The sequence below is a fragment of the Nelumbo lutea genome, chromosome 5 (assembly GCF_056320005.1).
Source record: "Nelumbo lutea isolate HS-2025 chromosome 5, American lotus-T2T, whole genome shotgun sequence".
NCBI classification, from domain to species: Eukaryota; Viridiplantae; Streptophyta; class Magnoliopsida; order Proteales; family Nelumbonaceae; genus Nelumbo; species Nelumbo lutea.
In genome coordinates, this window is record NC_142688.1 from 35,415,289 (window position 1) to 35,438,231 (window position 22,943).

Below are 22,943 nucleotides of genomic sequence, written 5' to 3' on the forward strand. Positions count from 1 at the left end.
TTCCAAACCAAGGTAGAGAAGCACCTCATTTATTAACAATTCTAAGAGCTGGAAGGAATTTTGCAGTTCATTTCCACATTGTTCATAAATGGTCCTGCTTGAAACTATGCACAAATTCCTTCTTCATTTACATTTGACCTCTCTCTCTCTCTCTCTCTCTCTCTCTCTCTCTCTCTCTCTCTCTCTCTCTCTCTCTCTTGTTCCGCTTCATCTTTTGATGGATTACCAGTAAGGGAGGACTCAGAATGGAGAGGATGTAAGTTCCAAAGAGCCAAAGCTGGCTCTCATTTCGATAAGTGAGATAGACAACATTAAAGATATAAAAAAACAAGTAAAGTACCCTTAGTAATTAGGTACAATAGATGCAAAATGCAGCATGGGACTACCAACATAGACAATTTTCACTTTTAGGGTCTTCTCAAATCCTAAATAGCATATCACGATTCAAAATCCTCCACAGGTTTCGGGTATCAAAATAAGCCTTGTTTCACATTTTGCTTGCTGGTCCCTTCCTGAAATTTCTCCAATAATCTTGTGTAATAGCCTGTGATTCCTGGAAATTTCAAAACTTTCATCAGTTTGACAACAGCAGTATGATATGAAATGTGCATGTGATCTTTCAAGTGTCAAAAAATATTTGAAAGGCCAGAATACACACCTCAAAGTATGGTATACACCTGCAGATAATCATCTTGTGGAAGAAAAAGCAGTCATTGCAGATTACAAACTCTTTTCTGGATGCCACTTTATACTGCATCCAACACTTTTGGGAAATGGAGGGAAATGTATCTAAGAATGTAATCTAGGAAGACCAATCATTGGCATTTACTAATCAAGGAAACTTATGAAAGAAACATAACAGAAGAAGAGGGTACCTTGGTTTCTGCACTGATGGTAATGGTTGGCCACTGAGAACACAATCTATTGCAAGGCTTAAATCCCTAGACACATCAAAACAACAGGAGAGATGTAAATTCTAAAAAGAAGAGAAGTTGAGGATAGTTGTGGCATGCATGTCCATAAGAATGTCAAATGAGCACCTTCCTGTAACTTGTACGTTGTTACTTGGCCGTGAGTCATCAAACTGCCCATGGTAAACCAGCTCAAATGGCCTACGACCATCCTGTTGCAAATTCATCAATCTACAAGTCCATTGGAACATAATGCTTTTCTAATTCTTTCATAACCAACTTTTTTTTGGATAAAAACAATACTATATTAATGTGTGAGAGAAGGGTGAAAAAGCCTATAAATGATAATACAGACTATACATCCAGTGACAGTATAAAAGAAATTTATATCAATCATATAGAAGTTGGAAATTTAAGCCAGTATATTCTTTAATGATAGAGGACCAAAAGTGGATCTACTATTTTTCCAGTTTCCCCATACCATTGTTTTTTTTTGTTTCCTTTTCCTCAAAATAATTGTCACTTCTGCTTTTTCCAAATGTGCAGCAAATGGCAAAAGGAGAAGAGCTTCATAGAAAATGTTCTTACATACATGACCTTTCAGCCATCATGCTTCAGAAAAAAGGGATGGTATGCCACTTCCCAACTAAACGTTTTGACCAAAAAGTTTCACAAATGTGACCAGATCTCTCTAGAGTATTCACAGGTTACTAAAACATGCTACACTAATTCCTATTTTCTAAACAAGTCTCCACAGGTGACTAAAACATTTGACACAGATTCCTCACACAAGTCAAACATAAAGAGAAAAAGAGGCCCAAAAGAGAAATAATGTAAGAGAATCTGATTTAAGTTGCTTATTTTTTTGGACAAAAAGGAAAGAAGCTATGGAATAAAACAATGCTAGATTTAGGCTATGTTTCAGTTCAGGGGAGCAAAAGTGAAATAGAAATATGCCCTCCTGAAGCACAGATTATGAATGATTATTCCCCATGCAAGAGGAAATGTTTTCTGCTAAAGAAGAGGGAAATGTGGCTACAAAGGTTGCTAGTTTCAGGGTTCTATTTGGACCCATTTTGTAGTCAATTTGTGAAATCCAGAAAATGGCACAAAACACATTACTATTCTGTTCGCTTTTCCATCTTCAATTCACTCCAAGTACATCCTTCAGGTAATCCAATACCGGAAAATTCACTATCAACTAGGTTCTCAAGGGCTGAACTGAATAATGGACGTCTTGAATTACAGAAGATGGTATTGGAATTTATATTTTTAGCCATGAATCCATATAGGTGTGACTCCAGTCAATTGTCAATCTTAACTGAAGTGGCAAGTTCCATTACTTCATTACATTTTTTGTAGCCTTCTTGTCATCGTATTTGTACTCCATCCCCTTTAGAACCTTGGAGAAAATACTCAATAATTTGAGGTCACGTCCTAATCTTCAGCAAGTGTATCCAATCTTTCAAAATGCAAAGCTGTATTTCATCAACCTATTGCTGGGGTTCTGAAATAAAAATCTACCTGTCTGATGAGAAGTTAAAAGACAGAAAACATCACAGAGCAGCCAGATCTCCAGGGAAAAAAAAGACTCAAATAAAGTTTCTCGAGAAGGAAGAAGCTAGTGGAATGCATCAAGCTGTACTAAATGCATTTCTGTGTATGCAAAGAGTCACCTTTTTAAATAGGAAAAATTCTGGTGTGCATACAGCTCCAAAACCCCTTGCAACCTCTTGTGACTGCAGCACAACATCCCCAGTTAGTAAAATACGATCAACTTGTCAAGGAAGAACTCTCAGTTGGATCGAAACAAATGACCAAATAATTTGATAAAAAATGGGACTATAATATGTTAAAAGATAAGTAAATTTCATTTCTCAATGCATCAATCAAGTACATACTTTTGTAAGACCGGGCAATACATTCTAAGATTTAAGAGTCATAATCCCTTCCAGACCTCTTAACTTCTCTGTCATCTACTGAGATTGGTGCCAAATCCTAAATTTCTGATCAACTAAGGCCCTGTTTGGCGGTACATTTGAAAGTACTTTCATACTTTTATGAAAGTATGAAAAGTACCAGAAGGCATTTGTTTGGGGTGTTTATTACTTATAAAAAATACGAAGTAAATGTACAAAAAGCACGAAATCAGTTTTTGATACTTTATGCTTTTTGGCTTTTTGACATACTTTCTAAAACATGTGCATCAACCAATATGTGATACTTATACACATCACCACGTGGTAACATATATGAATGCCACGTGAAAGCACAGGCATATTAATGTATTCGGTGACACATGGGATGTAGTATCATTGACTTACTTTCAAGTGCAACATGGCATTCATCTATGCTGCCACGTGCCATCCACATGTCATTGATCCAACATTCAGATGTTGCGTGGCATATATGGATGTCACATGACATTTGAACATAATTAATGACAATCATATGCCATGTGGCATTCATCTATGTTGCCACATGGCATGTAATACCATTGACTGACCTTCAAATGCCATGTGACAGCCACATGTCAATGACTCATATTCAAATACCAAATGGCATTCATATATGATGCCATGTGGCATGCACATATAAAACATTTTACTGTATCCGAATGCCATCATTTATATTTACTTTGAAAAATATGTTTGGAAAATTTTCCATCCAAACGGTTTTTGAAGTAAAAGTATGAAATCAGAATTATACCACGTACTCTGTACTTTGGTTCTGTTCAAAGTACAAAGCACGAATTACCACCAAACAGGGCCTAAGAGGCTACCTATATGATTTCCTCAAGTCAATCATGTCACTATGTAAGTGACTTGACTGGGACAGAGAAAATTTCATCTATATGTAGTACCAAGAAGCCAAGTGCCAAATTAATTGGTTAGAAACCCAACATAAAATTACTAACTGATATAGTTAAATTATTAGAATTGAAGTTTGAATTCATATAATGCTCAATCAAGTTTTGGGAATGTATCCACTTATGGATTTGTAATTGTTATGTTACAATCTGATTTCTGTCTTGCTTTTGTTCATTGTTGATGCTTCCCTCCTGGATATAGTGAAATGTCTCTAAATACTTTACTCTTATGTGAAGAAGATGATATAAGGTGGATTAGGAATTTGAAGTTGGTTATACAACTCTTTGAGTAAATATCTAACTTGAAAGTTAACTTTGAGAATAGTTGCATTGTAGAACTAATATGGAGGGGGAGATTTCAGAGTGTGCAGTTATCTTGGGTTGTGTGGTTTCGAATTGGCCTATAAATTATCTGGGTCTCCCTCTAGGTGATAACCCTAGGAAAGGAAGCTTCTGGGCCCCGATAGTTGAAAAGATTTCAGAAAAGGCTTGCTTCTTGGAAGAAAAACTACATTTCTCTAGGAGGGAGAATAATACTTATTAGATCCAGCCTTGTTAACTTGCCTGTGTACTTTTTGTCAATGTTTAAAATTCCTGTAGGAAAAAAAATCCTAGAGGGATGGCTAGCAAGTTGGATAAACTAATGAGACACTTACTTTGAGAGTCAGGGGAGGAAAGAAAGGACCACAGGGTTAGGTGGGAAATGGTCAGTAGAGGCAAAAGATTTGGAGGTCATGGAATTGGAAATGTTCTGAAGAGAAATTTGGCTCTTTCAGGGAACTGGTTGTGGAGATTAGTTGCTTGAGAAAGGAAAACTATGGGTAAAGGTTGTGGTGAGCATTCATGGGTTAGCAAAGAATGGTTGGGACGCTGGAAACTAGGCTAGGACCACTAGAGCTTCCTCATGGAAAGCCATCCAAGCCATCCTTCCACTGTTCTTGCCTTGGATCAGGTATGACTTAAATTCTGGAAATCGAATTAAGTTTTGGGAACAGATTTGGGTTGGGGATTCTCCTCTGAGGGATCAATTTCCATCTCTATTTGCCATGTCCAATTATAAAATTGAACCTGTTTCTACCTTTTTGGTTCCTTCCAACTCTAATATTGGGTTCAGCTGGGATTTGGGTTTAGAAGGGCTATCAGAGACACAGAGCTGAGTAGTGTTATTGATTTAATCGCCATCCTTGATGGGGTTTTTCTGGATCCTACCAAGCCTGATAAGAGGATTTGGACCTTTCTCCTTCTGGATCTTTCACCTATGTTTCCTATTTCAAAGCTAAGGCAGCTAGATAGTAGTGGGGCCTTGCCGTTTCCTATAAAAGAGGTATGAGGGAAACCTATTCCATCGAGGGTTAAGAGTTTTTGTTGGGAGGCCTTTCTAGAAAGAATCAATACATGTGATTTACTTCAAAGAAAAATACCTAAAATCTGCATTCCCCCTCATTGGTGCATTCTTTGCAAGGCTAAAGGTGAGTCCTGCTATCACTTACTAATTTCCTGCAACTTTGTTTGAAGTATTTGGGAGTGGTTCTCCTCTTGTTTGGGTGCAGGTGGACCCCCCACCCCCACCCACCAACTGTGTAGAGCTTGTTTGCTTCTACTTTCTTCAGCTGGCCAAAGAAAAGGGGAAAAATAATGTGGAGATGTGGAAGGGCTGCCATTATCTGGACTATTTGGGAGGAAAGAAATTTGAGACTTTCTCAGAGAAGGAAAGAAGTAAAGAAGCTATCATGGAAATAATTCTTATCGGAGTGGTTAACAGGTTGAAGATCTTGGAGTTTTTTGACTTCTCAGCAGATTTTTTGGATGATGTGAAAAGAGTGCAATCAGAGGATTTTTTAGTCTAAATCTAATGCAGTGGAGGTGGTTTTAGGGAAGGTGGAAAGGCTACTTGTGAGCTGGGCCAGGTGATCAAAGCTTTTTGTGGATGTGCCTGCCCACTTTCTCTGATCAGTGGTGGTCCATCATTTTTTGAGTTTTCTTTCTTTTTGGAAAAAATAGAGCTCTCTCTATACATATCTGTGCATAGTTAAAGGCACACTTCTTTTGTATAGGATTGAGGGCTTCTCACCCTCCTCTTTTCATTAATACAATACCTTCTTATTATCTATCAAAAAAAAAAAGACTTCTCAGCAGATGACTTGCTAAGAAATTGGAATTCAATTGCTTTCTCATCCCCAGTTAAGGAGGCCTCAGTCCTACATTGGACTTCTCCCCCTAATGGTTTTTTAAGCTAAATTTTGATGGCAGCAGTGTTGGGAACCCAGGTCCTTCGGGTATTGGAGGAGTGATAAGAAATGAGAAGGGAATTTAGTTGCCCTTTCTCTGGGTCAATTGGAGTTGGTGACTCCCTTAGGGCTGAGATCCTAGCAGCCTTGGAAAGTGTCCAAAGAGCCAAGGAGATGAACATTTAACAAATTGATCATTGAAGAGGATCCAAATTCGTGGTGGGCTGGTTGAAGGAAAACAGAATGGGCACAACCAATGGGCCTACAGTAATGAAAAGAAAATATACAAATGGCTGATGCAGGGCATTGAAATTAGAGTGTGCTGGATTAAAAGTGCTAACTCTTTTGCTGATGGGTTAGCCAAACAAGGGGTGAACAGGGTTTCTTTATTTTGAGCTCAATTGTAATCTGTTTTTTTTTTTTTCTTCCGGAGAGTTAAGAGAACTTAACTCTCCTCAATGTATGCATATATTAGTACCACCAAACAAGCCATTTAATAGCTTGTTTACATGATTGGAAATTAAATGCTTGTCATCCAATATGATGTATGCATATATATTAGTAACAGTTTGTGGGTTATTTTTAGCCAAGTCTCCATATCCGAAAATTTGAGGTCAGATGAACCTGATTCCTAGACACATACCCACTTTGAAACTGCACTCAACTCCATGTAATATATAGGAATGAAAAGTTAAAAAGAAGAAAAGGAAAAAGAGCGTTTATATTTGGTTCACTTCTACCAATGAATTATTTCTTGTAACAAAGGGAAGTAGAATGAATAGGTGAGAATGCAAACTTAAAGCAAAGATATTTTTCTGGCTTAAAATAGGAAAGAGGATTTTCCAAGTCTCTGACAGGTTTTCTACAATCTGTATCTATCAGTACTGATTAGCAGAGTGTTTTTCTTTGAAATGGAAGTCTGCTGATGGAGAAGATTCCCCCCATTATTCAATGGGAACACAACTGATAAGCTGATCTGCCAAGTCAACTAGCCATCACAAAGGTACCAACTAATTGATGCTTCATCTGGGGGACCAAAATGACTAGGCAGTGCCTAGATGCTTTGTTTGATTACACTGCTTTTCCACAGTTCCGTTCCAGTTTCCATCGTATAATACCAATGTAACAACAAAAAGGGCAAAAAAGATGTTAATGAACTACAAGTGCCTCACTGAACTAAATAGTGAAACCATTGAATTTCTTGAACTTGACAATTACATACTAAAATACTACACACATTATTTTTGAATCAAAGTATCCTCAAAAGAATTCATGTAAAGGAAAGCAGATAAAGTATGTATTTCATTAGATCAACTTTGGAGAAAAGATAGTGAAGAAATTTCTAGAAAGAACAAGTAAACATGAAATATTGCATGACATGTAGGGTACAACTTGGGCAGGCCCAACCCGAAAAGTTACATGAGCTAGGCCCAGGCCCAAATCCCCAGGCTTTGCATTTTCCAGGCTGGGCCCAGGGCTAGCCCAGCCTGAACCTGGCCCTAACACAAACAATACATACACACCCATCCATTGATGGTTTAGATAGGATTATGCCATTTTTGACACATTGGGCCCAATAGGCCCACCTAAGCCCAAGTGATCAACCTGATCCCAGCTTGGGCCCAAGCCCAACCCAAGTGTATCAAATTTTATTTTGGGCCAATCCTGGATTGGGTAATTGGGCTTAACCTCAGACCCAATCTAGCTTGGAACTTAAGCCCAACAATTAGGACAGGGCTTGGTTGACCTTAAACCTGGCCCAGCCCGTCCTCAAGTTGTACCCCTAATTGACACGCTCGAACTTACTCAACTTTTATAATATAGGAGTTAAAACCATTGATTAGTGCACCACACTAGCACCAAATGCATTCTTTGATAGTTCACAATGGAAAGGAGTGAACCAAATTTAACAAGCAAACGAAATCTTCAAGTGGAAGATAATGGTGATAATTATTTTGATGGATACAAAGTCTTAGAAGGGACTATTCAGGAACATCTGTACAACGAGATGAATACTTCTTCAGTTTGACTTTGATATAAATACTTTTCCAGTTACTCAACTTTTATAATATAGTAAAAACCACTGAGTAGTGCATCACACTAGCACTAGATGCACTCTTCAATACTTCACAATGGAAAGGACTGCACCAAAGTTAACAAGCAAGTCTTCAAGTGAAAGATAATGATGATGATTATTATGATAGATAGATATAGCCTTATAAGGAACTGTTCAGGATCATCTGTAAATGAGATAAATAGTTCTCCTGTTTAACTTTGAGAACTTTAGGGGTTCATCTTCTGCTCACTAGAATAATTTTTGAGAAATTTTTGTTCATTAGAATATGCAACCTCAAGTCCAACACATGTGTACACACACACACAAAATCAATTTTCATAAAGCTACAGGATACCTATTCCACAAGAGACTAGCATTGCATAAAATGCTCTTCAGTTGTTAATACTCCTTTGGTGCTCTATATTGCACAACTAGAAAAAATAGTACTACGCATCCCCTACCTCTAGTGGATGAACGGTGTGTTGTCAGGTGTATTATATGCTTTGTACGCAGGTTTAGCGCCCACAGGGGTATTTTTGTAGTTTTGTAGGCCTCTTGTGTTGTATGGCCAGTATGGTATAAATACTAATGCTTCTTCTTCTTCTTTTGCTCAATATGGTATCAGAACAGGACCGACTAGGCCTGGAAAACAACCAGCTGAGGTCTCTCTCCACTGCTGCGTAGGCTACAGTCCTGATGCTCGAAGACAAGGAAGAAAGCTGACTGTTTGTCTCCACTGCCGAGTTGGGTTCTGCTACAAGAAAGCTGATTGTTCATCTTCCTAGCACAGAAAAGGGTTCTGCTACATGTTTTCTGGGGTTGCTCGGCTAAGAAGACTGTAGAAAACCATCCCAGATGTACAAAGAAGGGTGCTGGCCTGCAGAGAAGATTGGGTCCATGAGTGTACTGCCTATTCACAGTTCGGGTGACTTGGGTACTGAACTGAAGTTTTTCTGTTTATGGTTCTCTTCTTGCACTCTTTCGATGGACTGTTAATGTCCTAAAAATCTGAGTAGGGACTGTTAATGTCCTAAAAATCTGGGTACTGAACTGAAGTTTTCCCCTCCTCCGATTGTGTGTTGCTCTATTCAGCTCTCCAAGGGACTGTTGTTGACCCCTAAACCCTAAGTGACTGTTCGGCTGCCCTGGAAAGTGGATATCAGCCGATTAGGTGTGGTGAACCACCACTTGTATTGCTTTTCCTATTGAGAAGCTGCATGAAAGTTGTAAAATTGTAGGTCATTTAGACCTGGTTACACTGCAAGTGCAGTGTTCGTATATTGTTCTGTGGACTCCTACAAAGAGTAGGTCATACAATCTAGTACTGCAGCTGCAGTGTTTGTGTTTGGTTCTCTGTGAAACCAAAAATCAGCAAGTGCCTAGTTGTGGACTGTAGCAGCTCTGTAAGGCAGTGTGCCTTTGGTTTTGAGTACTTCTAAACCTAGAATCATGAATAAGGAAAATTTGTGGTGCACTAATTGTTAGAGGTCCCGGCACACCAAAGATACTTGTTGGGATCTCCATGGGAAACCAAAGTGGGCTCATGATCTTCCCAAGAAGCAAGGCTCAGATGTAATTAAAGGGTCTGGGCAACAAGGTACCAAGAAACATAACATGGCCAACATGGTTACTCGGGAGAATCATCCCTCCACTTCTACTGTGACTCAAACACCACATGGCCAACATAGCTACTCTGGATCTGACCCAAGGGAGGATATTGTAAACTCCTTCCGTGACCATTTGGAGCTTTATGGTAGAGCAATTCGCCAGATGGATGCTCCTCCCACCACCTCTTTTGCATCCACATCAGGTAATCCTGCCACAGCTTTCCATGTTGCTTCTCACAACTTGACTCTCCATGGATCATTGATTCTGGAGCGTCAAAACACATGATTGGTATGTCCTCTTACTTTCAAACTTATCACCCTCTTTCTGGAAGAGATAAAGTGAGACTAGCTGATGGATCACACACTTCCATAGCTGGTCAAGGAACTCTCTCTCTTCCCCTCGGCCTTACTCTTTCTGATGTTTTTCAGTTCCAAAATTCCCTATGAATTTGTTCTCAGTCAGTAGTGTTACAAATTCCTTAAACTGTTCTGTGACTTTTTTCCCTATTTATTGTGTGATTCAGGATCTAGCCTAGGGGAGGACGATTGGTTGATGGACTCTACATGCTGGAGAATACGGTTGGCCTTCATGTTACAGAATCTATGAGTCAGTTCAAAAAGAGTAAAATGTATTTGTGGCACTGTCGGTTGGGTCATTTGTCTTTTGAGACCTTGAAATTTGTTTTCCCAGAACTGTGTAAGTCAGTGTCTGCTTCTAATTTTTCTTGTCAAACGTGTCAGTTAAGCAAGCATTGTATAACTCAATTTCCTCAAAGAAATAGTAAATCTAAGTTTCCTTTTCACATTGTGAATTCTGATGTGTGGGGTCCTGTTACTTTACCTTCTGAGAGTGGCTAAAAGTACTTCATTACCTTCATTGACGATTATTCCAGATACACTTGGGTATATCCAATGCGAACCCGTGAAGAAGTACCAAAAATTATCCAAGATTTTCAGCGAATGGTCTTCACCAAATTTCAGACCGAGATTCAAATATTTCAGTCAGACAATGCAAAAGAGTTTTTTCATATTGACCTCACGGAGTTCTTTGCTTCACATGGATCTCTTCATCGAAGCTCTTGTGCCCGTACGCCACAACAAAATGGTGTGGCTGAACGAAAAAACCAACACCTCCTTGAAGTGGCACAGGGTTTACTACTCCACATGAATGTTCCCAAACGATTTTGGCTTGAGGCTATCATTTGTTCTACATACCTCATTAACCAAATGCCCTCTCGTTGGTTAGAGTACAAAGCCCCACATCAGCTTCTCTTTCCTAAGGCCCCTCTTCTTTCTATCCCTCCTCGTGTTTTTGGTTGCCAGTGCTTTGTCCAAAACCTATCTCCCACCCGGGGGAAATTGGACTCTCGTGCTATCCCGTGCATATTTCTTGGCTACTCACTCTTGGTTTAGCAGATTTCATACTACAGTTCAACAGAGGGGATACAAGCAATGTCAGTTAGATCACAGACTGTTTGTAAAAAGGGTAGAAGGTAAAATGGCTGCCCTAATAGTATATGTGGATGACATAATTGTTACTGGTGACTGGAAGGATGAAATTCAAAGTTTGAAGGGCTTTCTTGCCACTCAGTTCGAAGTGAAAGATCTAGGACCCGCCAAATACTTCCTTGGAATTGAGGTTGCCCGATCAAAAAATGGTATATTCATCTCCCAAAGGAAATATGTCCTAGACTTGCTTAAAGACGCTGGAAAGATTGGGGTTAAACCAGCTGACTCTCCCATTGACCCCAACCATAAGTTAAGTGACAGCAAGGTGAACCTCTTAAGGATGTGAAGCAATTTCAGAGGCTTGTAGGAAGATTGTTGTACCTCTCTATGACTCGTCCAGACATAGCATATGCTGTTGGTGTCCTTAGCCAGTTCATGCATGCACCTAGGTCCACTCATCTTGAAGCAACGGAGAGAATACTATGGTATCTTAAGAAGTTCCCAGGTGCTGGTTTATTATTCCAGAAACATGGACATTTGAGAATTGAAATTTACACAGATGCGGATTGGGTTGGATCTCAAAGTGACAGAAGGTCTACTAGTGGTTACTGCACCTTTGTAGGAGGGAACCTTATTACTTGGAGGAGTAAGAAGCAAACCGTGGTAGCTAGATCCAGTGCTGAAGCTGAGTACCGTGCAATGGCACACGGAGTAGCCAAAGGTATGTGGATAAAGAATCTATTGGGAGAGTTGGGTTTCCCAGTTGACTAACCCATGACTCTACTCTGTGACAACAAGGCAGCTATAAGTATCGCTGCTAACCCGGTACTACATGATAGAACAAAGCACATTGAAGTTGACAAGCACTTTATCAAAGACAAAACCATCACAGGCGAAGTATGCACTCCATACATCAGCTCTGAAGACCAACTAGCAAACATCTTTACAAAAGGGCTAAACCATTCCAAACGCCAAGGTCTCTGTGACAAGTTAGGCATGATTGATATTTATGCCCCAACTTGAGGGGGAGTGTTGTCAGGTGTGTTATATGTTTTGGATGCAGGTTTAGTGCCCGCAGGGGTATTTTTGTAATTTTGTAGGCCTCTTGTGTTGTACGGCTAGTATGGTATAAATACTAATGCTTCTTCATCTTCTTTTGCTCAATACGGTGGATTCAATAAACGAGAAATTTAAAGTTGAAATCAAGTATTGGTGCTTTTGTAAACCATCATCATAAAATAGAGAAAAATGGTTTCACATGAGAAAATTAATACTACCCCAGGCATGCCTCAAATGCAGTTGACCTTAGCACCCTTTCTCTAATCAAGCAGCAAATTTTGTAAAAACAATTATCTAAATTATGCTTTTATGATGCAAAATGCACAATATGTATCTTCCACCACAAATAGTACTTGTCTTGTGGTGGCTTTCAAGTAGGCCATTAATATGACAATTGATAAAAATATGAAACTTTAAGGCAATGGTCGTTATAAAATTCCTTTTCTTATTTCATCCATTTTTTTGAACCGACACTTCTCTTATTTTATTTTATTGCCTATTATTGACTAAGATTTTTTTTTACACATTATTGTCTCCCTGTAATTAAAAAATAATAATAATGAATGTGGTTCAAACTGGAATATACAAAGTCAATTCTGTATTAGCTTCAATGAAAGGGCAGTATGACAATGAGATTTTGACAAAAGTTTCTACCCTTATCTCCATGGTTTGGAACTCTGGATAAATAGGTATGGGCATATGTCTATCAAGTAAAGTAGTTAAGGATCTTATTGAAGTGCAGATGCCAAATTAACTGATAAATGGCACATGGAATCTAACGAAGATACATGATCATAAGAATGTGATGCTTTGTGTAAAAAATAATAACATGCTAGATTATATTAAAGCAATAAATATATCACCAGGAGACACTGGAAACAGGCAGATATTTGTAAATCCATGAAGAAAAAGGAAAAGTAAAAGAAGAAAAACAGATTGAGATCAGAAAAGGCATACCTCATCATAGAGATAAGGAAAAGGATAATTAAAAAATTTAGCTTCTTCTGCCATGAATTCTGGTCCGTCCTGCATAAGAAAAATCCTTTTTTAAGAACCATATGGCAAGGGTATAGATATATTCTGAAAGAATAATTCATTATAACCTGTGGGTGAGTAGCTACAGAATTTGAAGAGATCGCAATAACTGCAAGTCCTTTCTGCAGAAAAACAGAGAACCAAGTATCTGTGCGTTATTTCTTTGTCAAATGAATAACTTATCCAGGTGACCGGTACCAGGTGGCACTGAAACATTAAGACTATATAAACCCCTGAAGCAGGAGATGCAGTTCAATTACCTTCATGTAGAAATTTGTAAGTTTCACAATGTCTTTCTTCAAGTGTTTTACAAATGGGCAGTGATTGCAGATAAACATAACCTGCATCAATTCAATGTCAACATGCATCCAATTGTAGTTGATTTAAGCAAAAGAGAAACCAGATAACTTTACAGTAGCCTTTGGTTCTGGTACTATGAACGGCTGTAGAGCTTTGGGTATTGCACAAAGCTGGACACAATGTGGTAATCACAACACTGGCTGACATTAGCAGTTGTTTTGTCGGCCAGAGATCCCATTCAGGTCCCACTTCCATCAAAAAATGGAATGCAATAACAAACCCTATTTGTGCAACATTTATAGCCCTACAATGGTTTGTAGTGCCAGTACCGAAAACCACTGTTCAGTACCATAACAAGTATTTTAATAATATTAAGTAAAGAAACCAAGCTTTTTGAATGATAAAAAATGGGAAATACAGTTCAAATATGATCCCTTTGAATAAACCCACAAAAAGTACATATAGTCAATTGAAAAAAATGGTGGCTAAGCCACAAAGTAATCCAAAGGACTCAACCTTGTTTTCAATATATCCATGGACATCCAAGGTGACCATGCAAGATAGATTTCTAGTTTGCAGAAAACTGAAGAATGCACTTGGATCACTTCAGATCCTACAATCCCCTATCAATCCCATGAGCTAATTTAGAAGTTTTAAAAAATCTTTTTTGGTTTTTATTTTGCACATTGAATAAGTCGCTAATGAATTGAAGAAATGAGAATAAAAACTTTAACACAAGAAGATACAACATATGATACCTAGTACCTGTACTGCTTACTATAGCCATGTCAAATATTCCAAATATCCAATACAACACTGGCATTGTATGGACACTTTAGAATGAAATTTACAACATGAGCATTTCTAAAAAATACATAAACAGCATAGTTTAACAGATTATAATATAAAAATTGCAGTAAATAGACGTTTCATCAAAATTTGGAAAGATATAAATATTGAGAAAGGATTCTTAGTTACAAAGTTTCACTGAAAAGGATTTGATTATCTTGTACTCTCCCAAGGGCTTTTTCTTTTCTCTTTTTTTTTTCTTTGGTGCAGAAAGAAGCATATGGAAAGGTCAATACATGTAACATCCTCGAAAGAAAGTTCAACAATTGATATTTATCCTCCCAAGTTGCATCATGTCCATTAAAGATGCCAGATCAGCCATATATCTTCTATTGCACCCCAAGCAGCTCTATCATTTCTTCTTGGACCTTGTGGGGCTTCAATGAGTAGCACCAGGAGATATTCTAGACACTAATAATTGGAAGCCCACCATTCATGTAATCATGTGGGAGAGTTTGACAAGAGAAACAACAGCTATATCTCCAAAGGGAAAGAGTCCTCTTTTGGAGCCTTGTGAAGGTTGGTGTTTTTCATATTAAACTCATAGTCTTGTCATCGAAGGAATCAAAAGGTGTATCTCACTGAGTTTTATAGAGTTGTTGTGGAAATTCACAAATCTATTTTTGATCAGTGAAATTCCCAAATCTTCTCTACACCATAAGCTCTCAATGGGGATTTCTCTCCCCCTGATTAAAGAAGAGGTGAGGCTGCAGTCTGGTGGAAGCTTTTTAGGCATCCTAGTGCTGGAGTTTTTGGTGGGGCCTTTACTATTTCAGAAGAAGCATTGTATGGGTCTTCAGTCAGTCAGTGGTTCCATAGGTAATGCAACTCCACTAAAGTGGAGGTATCAGCTCTCTGTATAGGGGCTACAATTGAAAGAAGACTTAGCCCTTCCTTGCCACTGGAGGGAATTCGGACAACATTATTAGGTGGAAAGCATTTTGATCAAGGGGCAGTGGGAGGTAAATAATTGCCATTATGAAAATTAGACATATCTTATCTTCCTTTCAATTCAAAGAAGACGGATTATAAGGAAACCGGCTACAATTGCTAATGCTCTTCACTCTTCAGAGGTCAGGTGTGAGAAGCACTTTTTGTATAGCTCTCAGCCTACCTAATTTTTGTTGTCAATGTGTTCCAATGTTTTCTTTCTTCTTTTAAATGCTTTTGTACATCCTTCATCAATGATATATACTGTTACCCTTTCTCAAAAGAAATAATGTAAGTGTTTTATCATCATATCATACAAGACATTTATATCTGCATTCCTATCCTTGACAGCAAGAAAATGAGAGTTGCATTTCCCTTTACTAAAAGAAATATGTCAGACATACCGTTACCCTTTCTCTATGAATACATCCTTAAATCCTTCCAACACAAGAGAAATGGACCCATCACTTTCTCTTTTGGGATCCAAGTATTTTTTAAATCGTTTTTAGATGTTTCTGCAAGCAGAAGATGTTTCGGAAAAATGGCTAAGGTGTACTAGATATGTAGGAAAAGAGGTTGCCACCACTACCTATCAAGCTTCATTTCCGAAGCAAGACAAATTATAATCAGCTAGAAGATAGCATCATCATCATCATCCAAGCCTTATGCCAACTATAAGAGAAGTAACTAAATCAAAGGACATCTTGAGATTGTTGTTGACTTATTGACTGTGAGATCCACTATCCTCCATTTCATTTAACTTTTCCAATTAGTTATCTCTAGAAAAGTGCTGATCACTAGAAAACTGACAACAATATGACAGTGTGCAAGAGAAACAAAACGATTGGAAGATTCTTTTAAGGAAACACTGGAACTTGAACTCTCACAATATGCTCAAAAAAAAATACAAAAAGTAGGAGCTTAAAACCCATTAGTTGCTCAAAAAAAAAATACAAAAAGAACTACAGAACTCACTAATCAAAACCAATTAATGTCAAAAAGTAGAAGCTCAAAGGAATCGGCCATTTACCAGTAAAGCAGGATACGACTCAAAATCATCAAGTTTCCAAATTTTCCCCGTGAGAGGCTCTGGAAGCTAAACTAATCAACGTAAGAAAGACAAACCAATTACATTTCAAATAAATGAGAGGAAATGAAGATAGCCCACATGACATTAGTCCAAAAAATCAAAGAAGCACCTCAAACTCAGGAGCTCGGAACCCCAGTGAGACCCCTTTGGACTCTGTTCTTGCAGCCCGAATTATAAACTTTCTTGCTGGTTTAGCTTTTCTCAGTCGCAGGGAAGGAGAGAAACCAAGGTTTGAGGCAGAATATGATGAAAGAGACGAAATTCTTTTTGTTACTATGGTAGATTTGAGGGGGAGAAGACGTGAGCGCATGGAGCCAAGAATGGCAGGGGCGAGAGCTCTAGAACTAGCCATTCCCCTCCGTCTGCTCCCCAGCACTCCTGCGTTGGGTTATGGTCTGGATTCTGGAAAGTGAGAAAAGGTTGTATAAAGTGGGTCAGACGCAGTTTTGCACCATTCAAGATTCAACCTCTTGGAGGAGACCGGAGACCCCTTTTACGGTTGTTGATTAATTGATCTGATTGGGGATGAATCCGATCGGACCATAAGCTAAGAAAACAAATTTTCATAAGCTCGTTTATTAATTATTAGCACAAACCTATAAATTAGAGGTGGAAAGGCTATCCACATGTTTGCCATATTATCCACAGTTTTTCTTAGACGTGGTGCATTAAAAAAGATTCATAATTTTTTTCTTGTTAAACACTTAATAATCTATTATACACAAGGTTCAAAGTTTCGGTCGTATCTTATCGGTACTTAGAAACGGCTGAAACTTTATTTTTTTTAGCTTTTTTTTTACATTTTGATTTTTTGGAAAGCTTTTAATATGTTTTTTATTATTAAAAAAAATTGGGGATTTGAAACACCTGGAAACAGAACTTTCAGATCGTATTTTTTTCAAAAAATATGATATAATACAATACGCCCTGTATCGGGCATATCATATTGATACTTTGAACTATGATTATACAATAATGAACTCATAGCAAATATAAGTTACACTTCAGCCAAAGATTGATTCTTGTGGAATAGAAAAGAATTTATTTATTTTAGAGCAAACTATTTGTTAGTTTGTATTAACAAATAGCAAAGAATTCTCGATTATTATCCTGTATTTTGGGCTAACAAATAACAAAGAATTCTCGATTAATACCCTGTATTTTGGGCTTAGTGCCTTTTTGGTTCCCAAATTTTAAAATGCAATAATTTATTATTCGAATATTCAAAATGTGTCAATCTAGTAACTGTTGTTAATCATCTATTAATCAATCGTTAAGTGGCATTTGAAAAAGACACAAATGTCCTTCAAATGTCATCTAATTTTCTTTATCAATCATCCAAATGTTGACAAAAAATTAACAATCCCAAATCCTTGCCTCTTGTCAAGAAAGTTGGGGTCACGTCTTAGTGGTTATGGTGACTTCAACTTTCTTGAATAGAAGAAGCTAGGATTTGGTACTATTGATTTTTTATCAACGTTTAGATGGTTGATAAAGAAAATTAGATGATACTCGAAAGGCATTTGTGTTTTTTCAAATGTCACTTAATGGTTGGTGTTGGTGTCGTGGTAAGGCTATTGTTGGTGCCATGATAAGGCTACGAAGATTGGTAAATCTCCGAAGGTTCGGAGAAGGCGACAGAAAAGAGAGAGAACGTTTGGAAGAAAGGGTAAGAGAGGAGAGAAGGGAGAAGCCCTAAGTCAAGATCATATGGTATTATCTAATGTGGGGGAGAATTATCCCCCTTTTTATAGAGAGGACCCCAATGTTATAAGGATAATGATCTAAAAAGAGACATTTTCTATTAGAAAAGAGAATCTTTACCTTTATGTTGGCTATTAAGGGAGCATCATTGGGGTTTCGCCACATGTCCAGTGAAATTCTTCAAAGACAAAATTTCCTTTCTCTTAAGGATTCTAACATGGCACATATAGGTTATGTCCCCTTATGGGTTTCCTAGTGATCATGTGTTAATGGACAAGTGGTGTTTTATGCTCATCGCAAGTCTGCGACGGTTGTTAAGCTCCTCACAAGTCTTTGCGGGTTTTTAGATCATCATGAATGTGACGTGAGTCATATACCCACGCGCAGGTGTTCTTGTAGTATTGGTTTAACACTTTTTGTGCCCCCACAATCGTGGCGATCAACATATACTTATAGTTGGTTAACAGACTAGTTAATCACAAATACTAGATTGACACATTTTGAAAGTTTAGGTATGAATTGTCACGTTTTAAAGTTCAATGACCAAAATGGCACTAGGCCCATAGTATAGGGTACTAATTAGGAATATTCCCTTTATTTTAAAGCAAACTATTTGTTAATATATATTAAAATAAAGATGATCATGTTAGATGGACTCTCCTTTTTTCCTTCCTCCTTTCTTGTTTCTTCTCTCTCTCTTCTTTCTCTGTTATCCCTTCGTAGCCTTCCCATTAAGCCAAATCACTAAGGCTCTTAGACTCTTCCATTAGGCCACATGGCCCAAAGCCTCTCTTTCTCCCTTCCCATTGAAAGAAAATCAAGGGCAATTAGATAGAGAGGAGAGAATAATGGAGAATCTTATTTAGCTCGACAACTATTCTCTTTTATTTTTAGGGATGGAAATTTTCCCTATAAAACTAGGGCCCTACCCCCACCCCACCTTGAATAGGGTGGGTTTTCCCTCATCTTAAATGAGGATGGATTGATGACGGGGAAAATGTTTTTGCTCTAAATCGAGGATGGGGCGGGGATGGGGTTTGCATATAATTTCCTGAACCAAGTGGTAAATTATTAAAATATTTTTTAGGTTTAATATTATTTTTTAAAATACCCTTGAATTTCCCCTAACTTCCAAAAAACTTAGGATCCCATAATCACATTTCTAAAATACCTCCAAATTTTCAGTCTTATATCTAAAACACCCCTGAAATTTAATGTATTTTTAGGTAATTTCTCCAGGTGGGGAAAATTCAGAGATTCCCTTTCCCCGATGAGGCTGCCTCGCCATCGGGGATGGGGCAAGGACAGGGTAGGGAATTTTGACTACAAGGCATAGACGAGAAGGGGGGGCATCGCCCTGAACCCACCTCCTTGCCATTCCTATTCCTTAGCATATCCCAATCGAGATTGTTTCCTTTTATTTTTGAGTACTTTTAGTTGAAAATCACTCATCGTCTACTCTCAACTCTAATTTAGAACTTAGAAGAACCACTTAAATTTCGTAGAATAGTTACCCACATTTCATATGCAGAGCCGAGTGGTGCCTTTTTTGAATCAATTTCAATTTGGCCAAAGGAGGTTAATTCTATTCATCATCTCCGATCTTCTTATGAGAAATCGGGCTTGATTGGTCGCAACTAAAGCTCCAAGAATTGTCCCATGTGATAATGCTTTTAAATGGGCACCAAAAGTACAAGCGTTGTTTCCTTGATGTTGTGCAACAAGTCGGCCATCTTGATCGCACCATGCATCAAGTTTTACACAAAATGCTTTGGCATGCAACTCCTGAAGAAAAACAGTCCAATGCACTTCTTGGGTTCAACTTAAAGATTTCCATTTTATAATAGAGTTGGCATACAGAATCTGGATTCAGTACAGAGATCGATGTTTCAGATGAATGAAACATTTGTACAGAGACGTTTCAGATGCACGTTTGTAAGTGTTATTAGGATGTTGTGGGGACTCAATTTATTATTGCCAACAGACAAACGTTATTGGACTCGCTTTGGACCTTTTGTAATTACGTACAACTCAAGATGTATACAAATTGGTTGAAGACATACCGACCAAGAGTGGCAATATCACACATGAACCCTGGTCCAGTTAAAGGTGGGAATACAATAATATTGCTTTCTCAAAGTCAGTAAAACACTTTTTTTTTCTTTTAAAAACCCAAGATAAATAATTTGGATTATTAATGCTTATTGGCTGTAAGTGCTCTAAGTAATCTTCTAGCCGATCTCCTTTCTAACTACCTGCAAATGTTTCTGCATGATTGGTTAGCTTCAAGGTTAGAAGATTAACCCAAGTAGAAAAATTAAGTCACAGTCGTTACTATCTTGCATTTATTTTTTATTTTTGTTTTAATAAAATCACCATTGTTTGTTTTTATTTTCGTTTTAATTCATGACATTAAAATTGCTCGGTCAGCTCCTTCCATTTCTCACCTATTTTTTGCTGATAATGTTTTTGTGTTTTTAAAAGCCTCTAGAAAAGAATTTGTTAACTTTCTTTGATATGGTTAATTCTTTTTAGCAAATGTCTGCCCAACTAATTAATTGTTCTAAGTCAGGGATTTATAGCAGTAGAGCCATTAGTCATAAAGGGGTTAAACTAATTAGAAGACAGCTTAGGATGGGTAGTATTCCTTGTGATGCAAGGTACCTGGGGTTCCTTTGTTTTAGGCTCTAAATAAGGCCAATTATTTATCTTTTATTTTGTATAATCTCTTGAGTAAGCTAAGTGGTTGGAGAGTTACTAATCTCTCTCAGGCTGGGAAATTGGCGTTAATGAAATTTGTGCTCCAGGTGGTTCCTAATCATGTTATGTCTATGGTCCAGCTCCCTGCTAGTGTGCACAAGAATTGATATAGTACAAAAAAAAAAAAAAAAAACATTTGGTGGAATTCTTCTAATTGGGAGAATGGTTTTAAATGGTGTAATTGGGTCTGAAGGGGGCCTAGGGCTTAGGAAGGCTGCTGAAGTTAACCAAACTTCTCAACTAAAATTAGCTTGGGTTTTTCTGGATAAGCGGTCAGCTCTTTAGGTTCAACTCTTGAAAGCCAAGTATCTAGCTGATAATGATCTTTTTTTCCTTTTAGAATTAAAGCAGGGGATTCTCTGACTTGGAAGTCTATTTGTTCAGCCCTTAGTATTTTATGTCCTAATCTTGGGATGAGACTTAGTAGGGATCTAAAAGTTAATGTTTGGAATGTTCCCTGGGTTTAGTTTGATTCCTCCTTTTTAACTCCCATGGGTCCTTCTAATAGAGGTGATAGATTAATAACGTTTTCAGATTTGATAGACAGGCGAGGTTCCTGGATAAGGGAAAGAGTTTTGAGTGTGTTTGGCAGTTCCTAGGGGGAAGCTATTTTGAGGACCCATATTTTTGCTAGTGATGTGGGCAATGCTTTTGTGTGGACTCTCTCCTCAAATGGGAATTTCTCTGTGAAGAGAGGCAGAGAGCTATCTTCTGGTTATGGGCGAGGAGGGGTAGTCATGTCTCTGGGAGAGTGAAGACCTTGATTTAATAAAACCTGGAAATTCAGGGCTTTGCCTCGTCATAAACTTTTTTTTTTGTGGAAGGTCATTAGAGGTTTTGTGTCGGCTAATTTGGTTATGCTTGCTCATGGATTTAGTATTTCTCAGAAGTGTGATTTTATGTTTGGAGCATGATGAGACTCTGTTTCATCTTTTTTTTTTTTTGCTTGTGCTAGAGCAGTCTGGACTATCTCTTGTTGGTGCTTAAATCATGATTTGTTTGAGAATTGGGATATTAATGATATTCTATGGAGTCTCTTATCGAGTTTACAGTTTACACCCTACTTCTGCTTGTCAAAAATTTCTGGTCTGGTTTGCTGTTTTCTGCCATAATGTTTGGATGTTAAGAAACTTGTTGGGTGATGCTGAATTTAGGAATTATGCAGAAGGTAATGATCTCTCTTCGAGATTTGCCTTCTCTTTCTCAAAGTGTACCCGGGGGGTTATTATTTTTTGTGATGAAGGGACTATTACTAATAGTCTTGAATCTTATGGGTATATAGTTGTTGTCTTGTTGATAGGACTAATGGTCGCTTTATTGTTGCTACAGGATGAAAATGTCTGATTTCTTCGAATGCTGTTGAAGCTGAACTAGTGGCTATAAGGGAGTTCAGCTGGCAAAGGATTTTGGAATGTATGTGTGTGTGTGTCAGATTCCCTCCATTATATTTCTGCGTTGAATGGAGTGGTTTCTCTTATCCCCTGGCCATGTCTATCTCTTGTGGATGAGATTGACTGTTGTTTTTTGTCCCTTTTTCTTCCCCGTCTTTTGTGTTTGTTAATAGAACTTTGAACTTTATGGCCCACCAGTTGGCCCAAGGGCCAAATCTTTTAATATGGAGCATGTGCGGTTGCTCCCACCCTCTTTTTCGTAATCCTTTTATTTTTAATAGTAATTATCTATTTTTTCCATCGAAAAAATGTTTGATTTTCAATTTTAAACCAATGTAGATCCAGGGATATTTGGCACTGGAGCGTTTAAAAGGTGTTTCATTTCACAAGTGGGCCCCGATTCACAAGTGTATGTGCATTGCGAATCGACAACCACAAAGAAGCTTTCTATAGATTTATACAAATGAAAATAAACATTTAGCAACGGTTCGAAAATCCGTTGCTAAAATGTCCATACAGCAGCAAATTTAGGAACGGTTATATTTTTGTAACGATTATTCTACGATTCTATAAGAATTTTATAGCAACCATTACTGTAAAAAACTGTGGAAATACAAATGAATTATTAATACTTTAAGCAATGGTTTTATTTAAAACCGTTGCTATTTCTACTTATTCATCAATAGCCCATATTCTATAGCTATG

The 22,943-nt window shown here is 37.8% G+C and overlaps 1 protein-coding gene across 2 annotated transcripts; it reads right to left on the reverse strand.

Moving 5' to 3' along the window:
- On the reverse strand, positions 1-16,954 carry LOC148851667 (Thioredoxin superfamily protein). 2 transcript variants are annotated; one of them, XM_088945032.1, is made up of 10 exons: positions 16,493-16,954; positions 16,324-16,389; positions 13,475-13,555; positions 13,283-13,336; positions 13,137-13,205; positions 2,588-2,650; positions 1,041-1,123; positions 876-941; positions 659-763; positions 1-553 (listed from the first exon to the last, which is right to left on the reverse strand). In XM_088945032.1, the coding sequence occupies exons 1-9, from the start codon at positions 16,733-16,735 to the stop codon at positions 721-723; spliced, it is 768 nt and encodes a 255-aa protein (XP_088801158.1). In that variant the 5' UTR covers positions 16,736-16,954; the 3' UTR covers positions 1-553; positions 659-720. The 2 variants fall into 2 exon arrangements, with proteins under 2 accessions (XP_088801158.1, XP_088801159.1); XM_088945033.1 differs by lacking the exons at positions 1-553; positions 659-763; positions 876-941; positions 1,041-1,123 and adding an exon at positions 2,237-2,439 and having other exon boundaries at positions 16,493-16,948.
- Positions 16,955-22,943: the final 5,989 nt, after the last annotated feature.

Bases quoted from the DNA above. Each gene is read 5' to 3' on its own strand.
- LOC148851667 (XM_088945032.1), bottom strand. From the start codon at position 16,735: ATGGCTAGTTCTAGAGCTCTCGCCCCTGCCATTCTTGGCTCCATGCGC. The intron at 13,337-13,474 runs GTAATTGAACTG...GTTTTTCTGCAG, and splicing joins TTACAAATTTCTACATGAAG to AAAGGACTTGCAGTTATTGC. The intron at 13,206-13,282 runs GTTATAATGAAT...TTTCTTATGCAG, and splicing joins CTGTAGCTACTCACCCACAG to GACGGACCAGAATTCATGGC.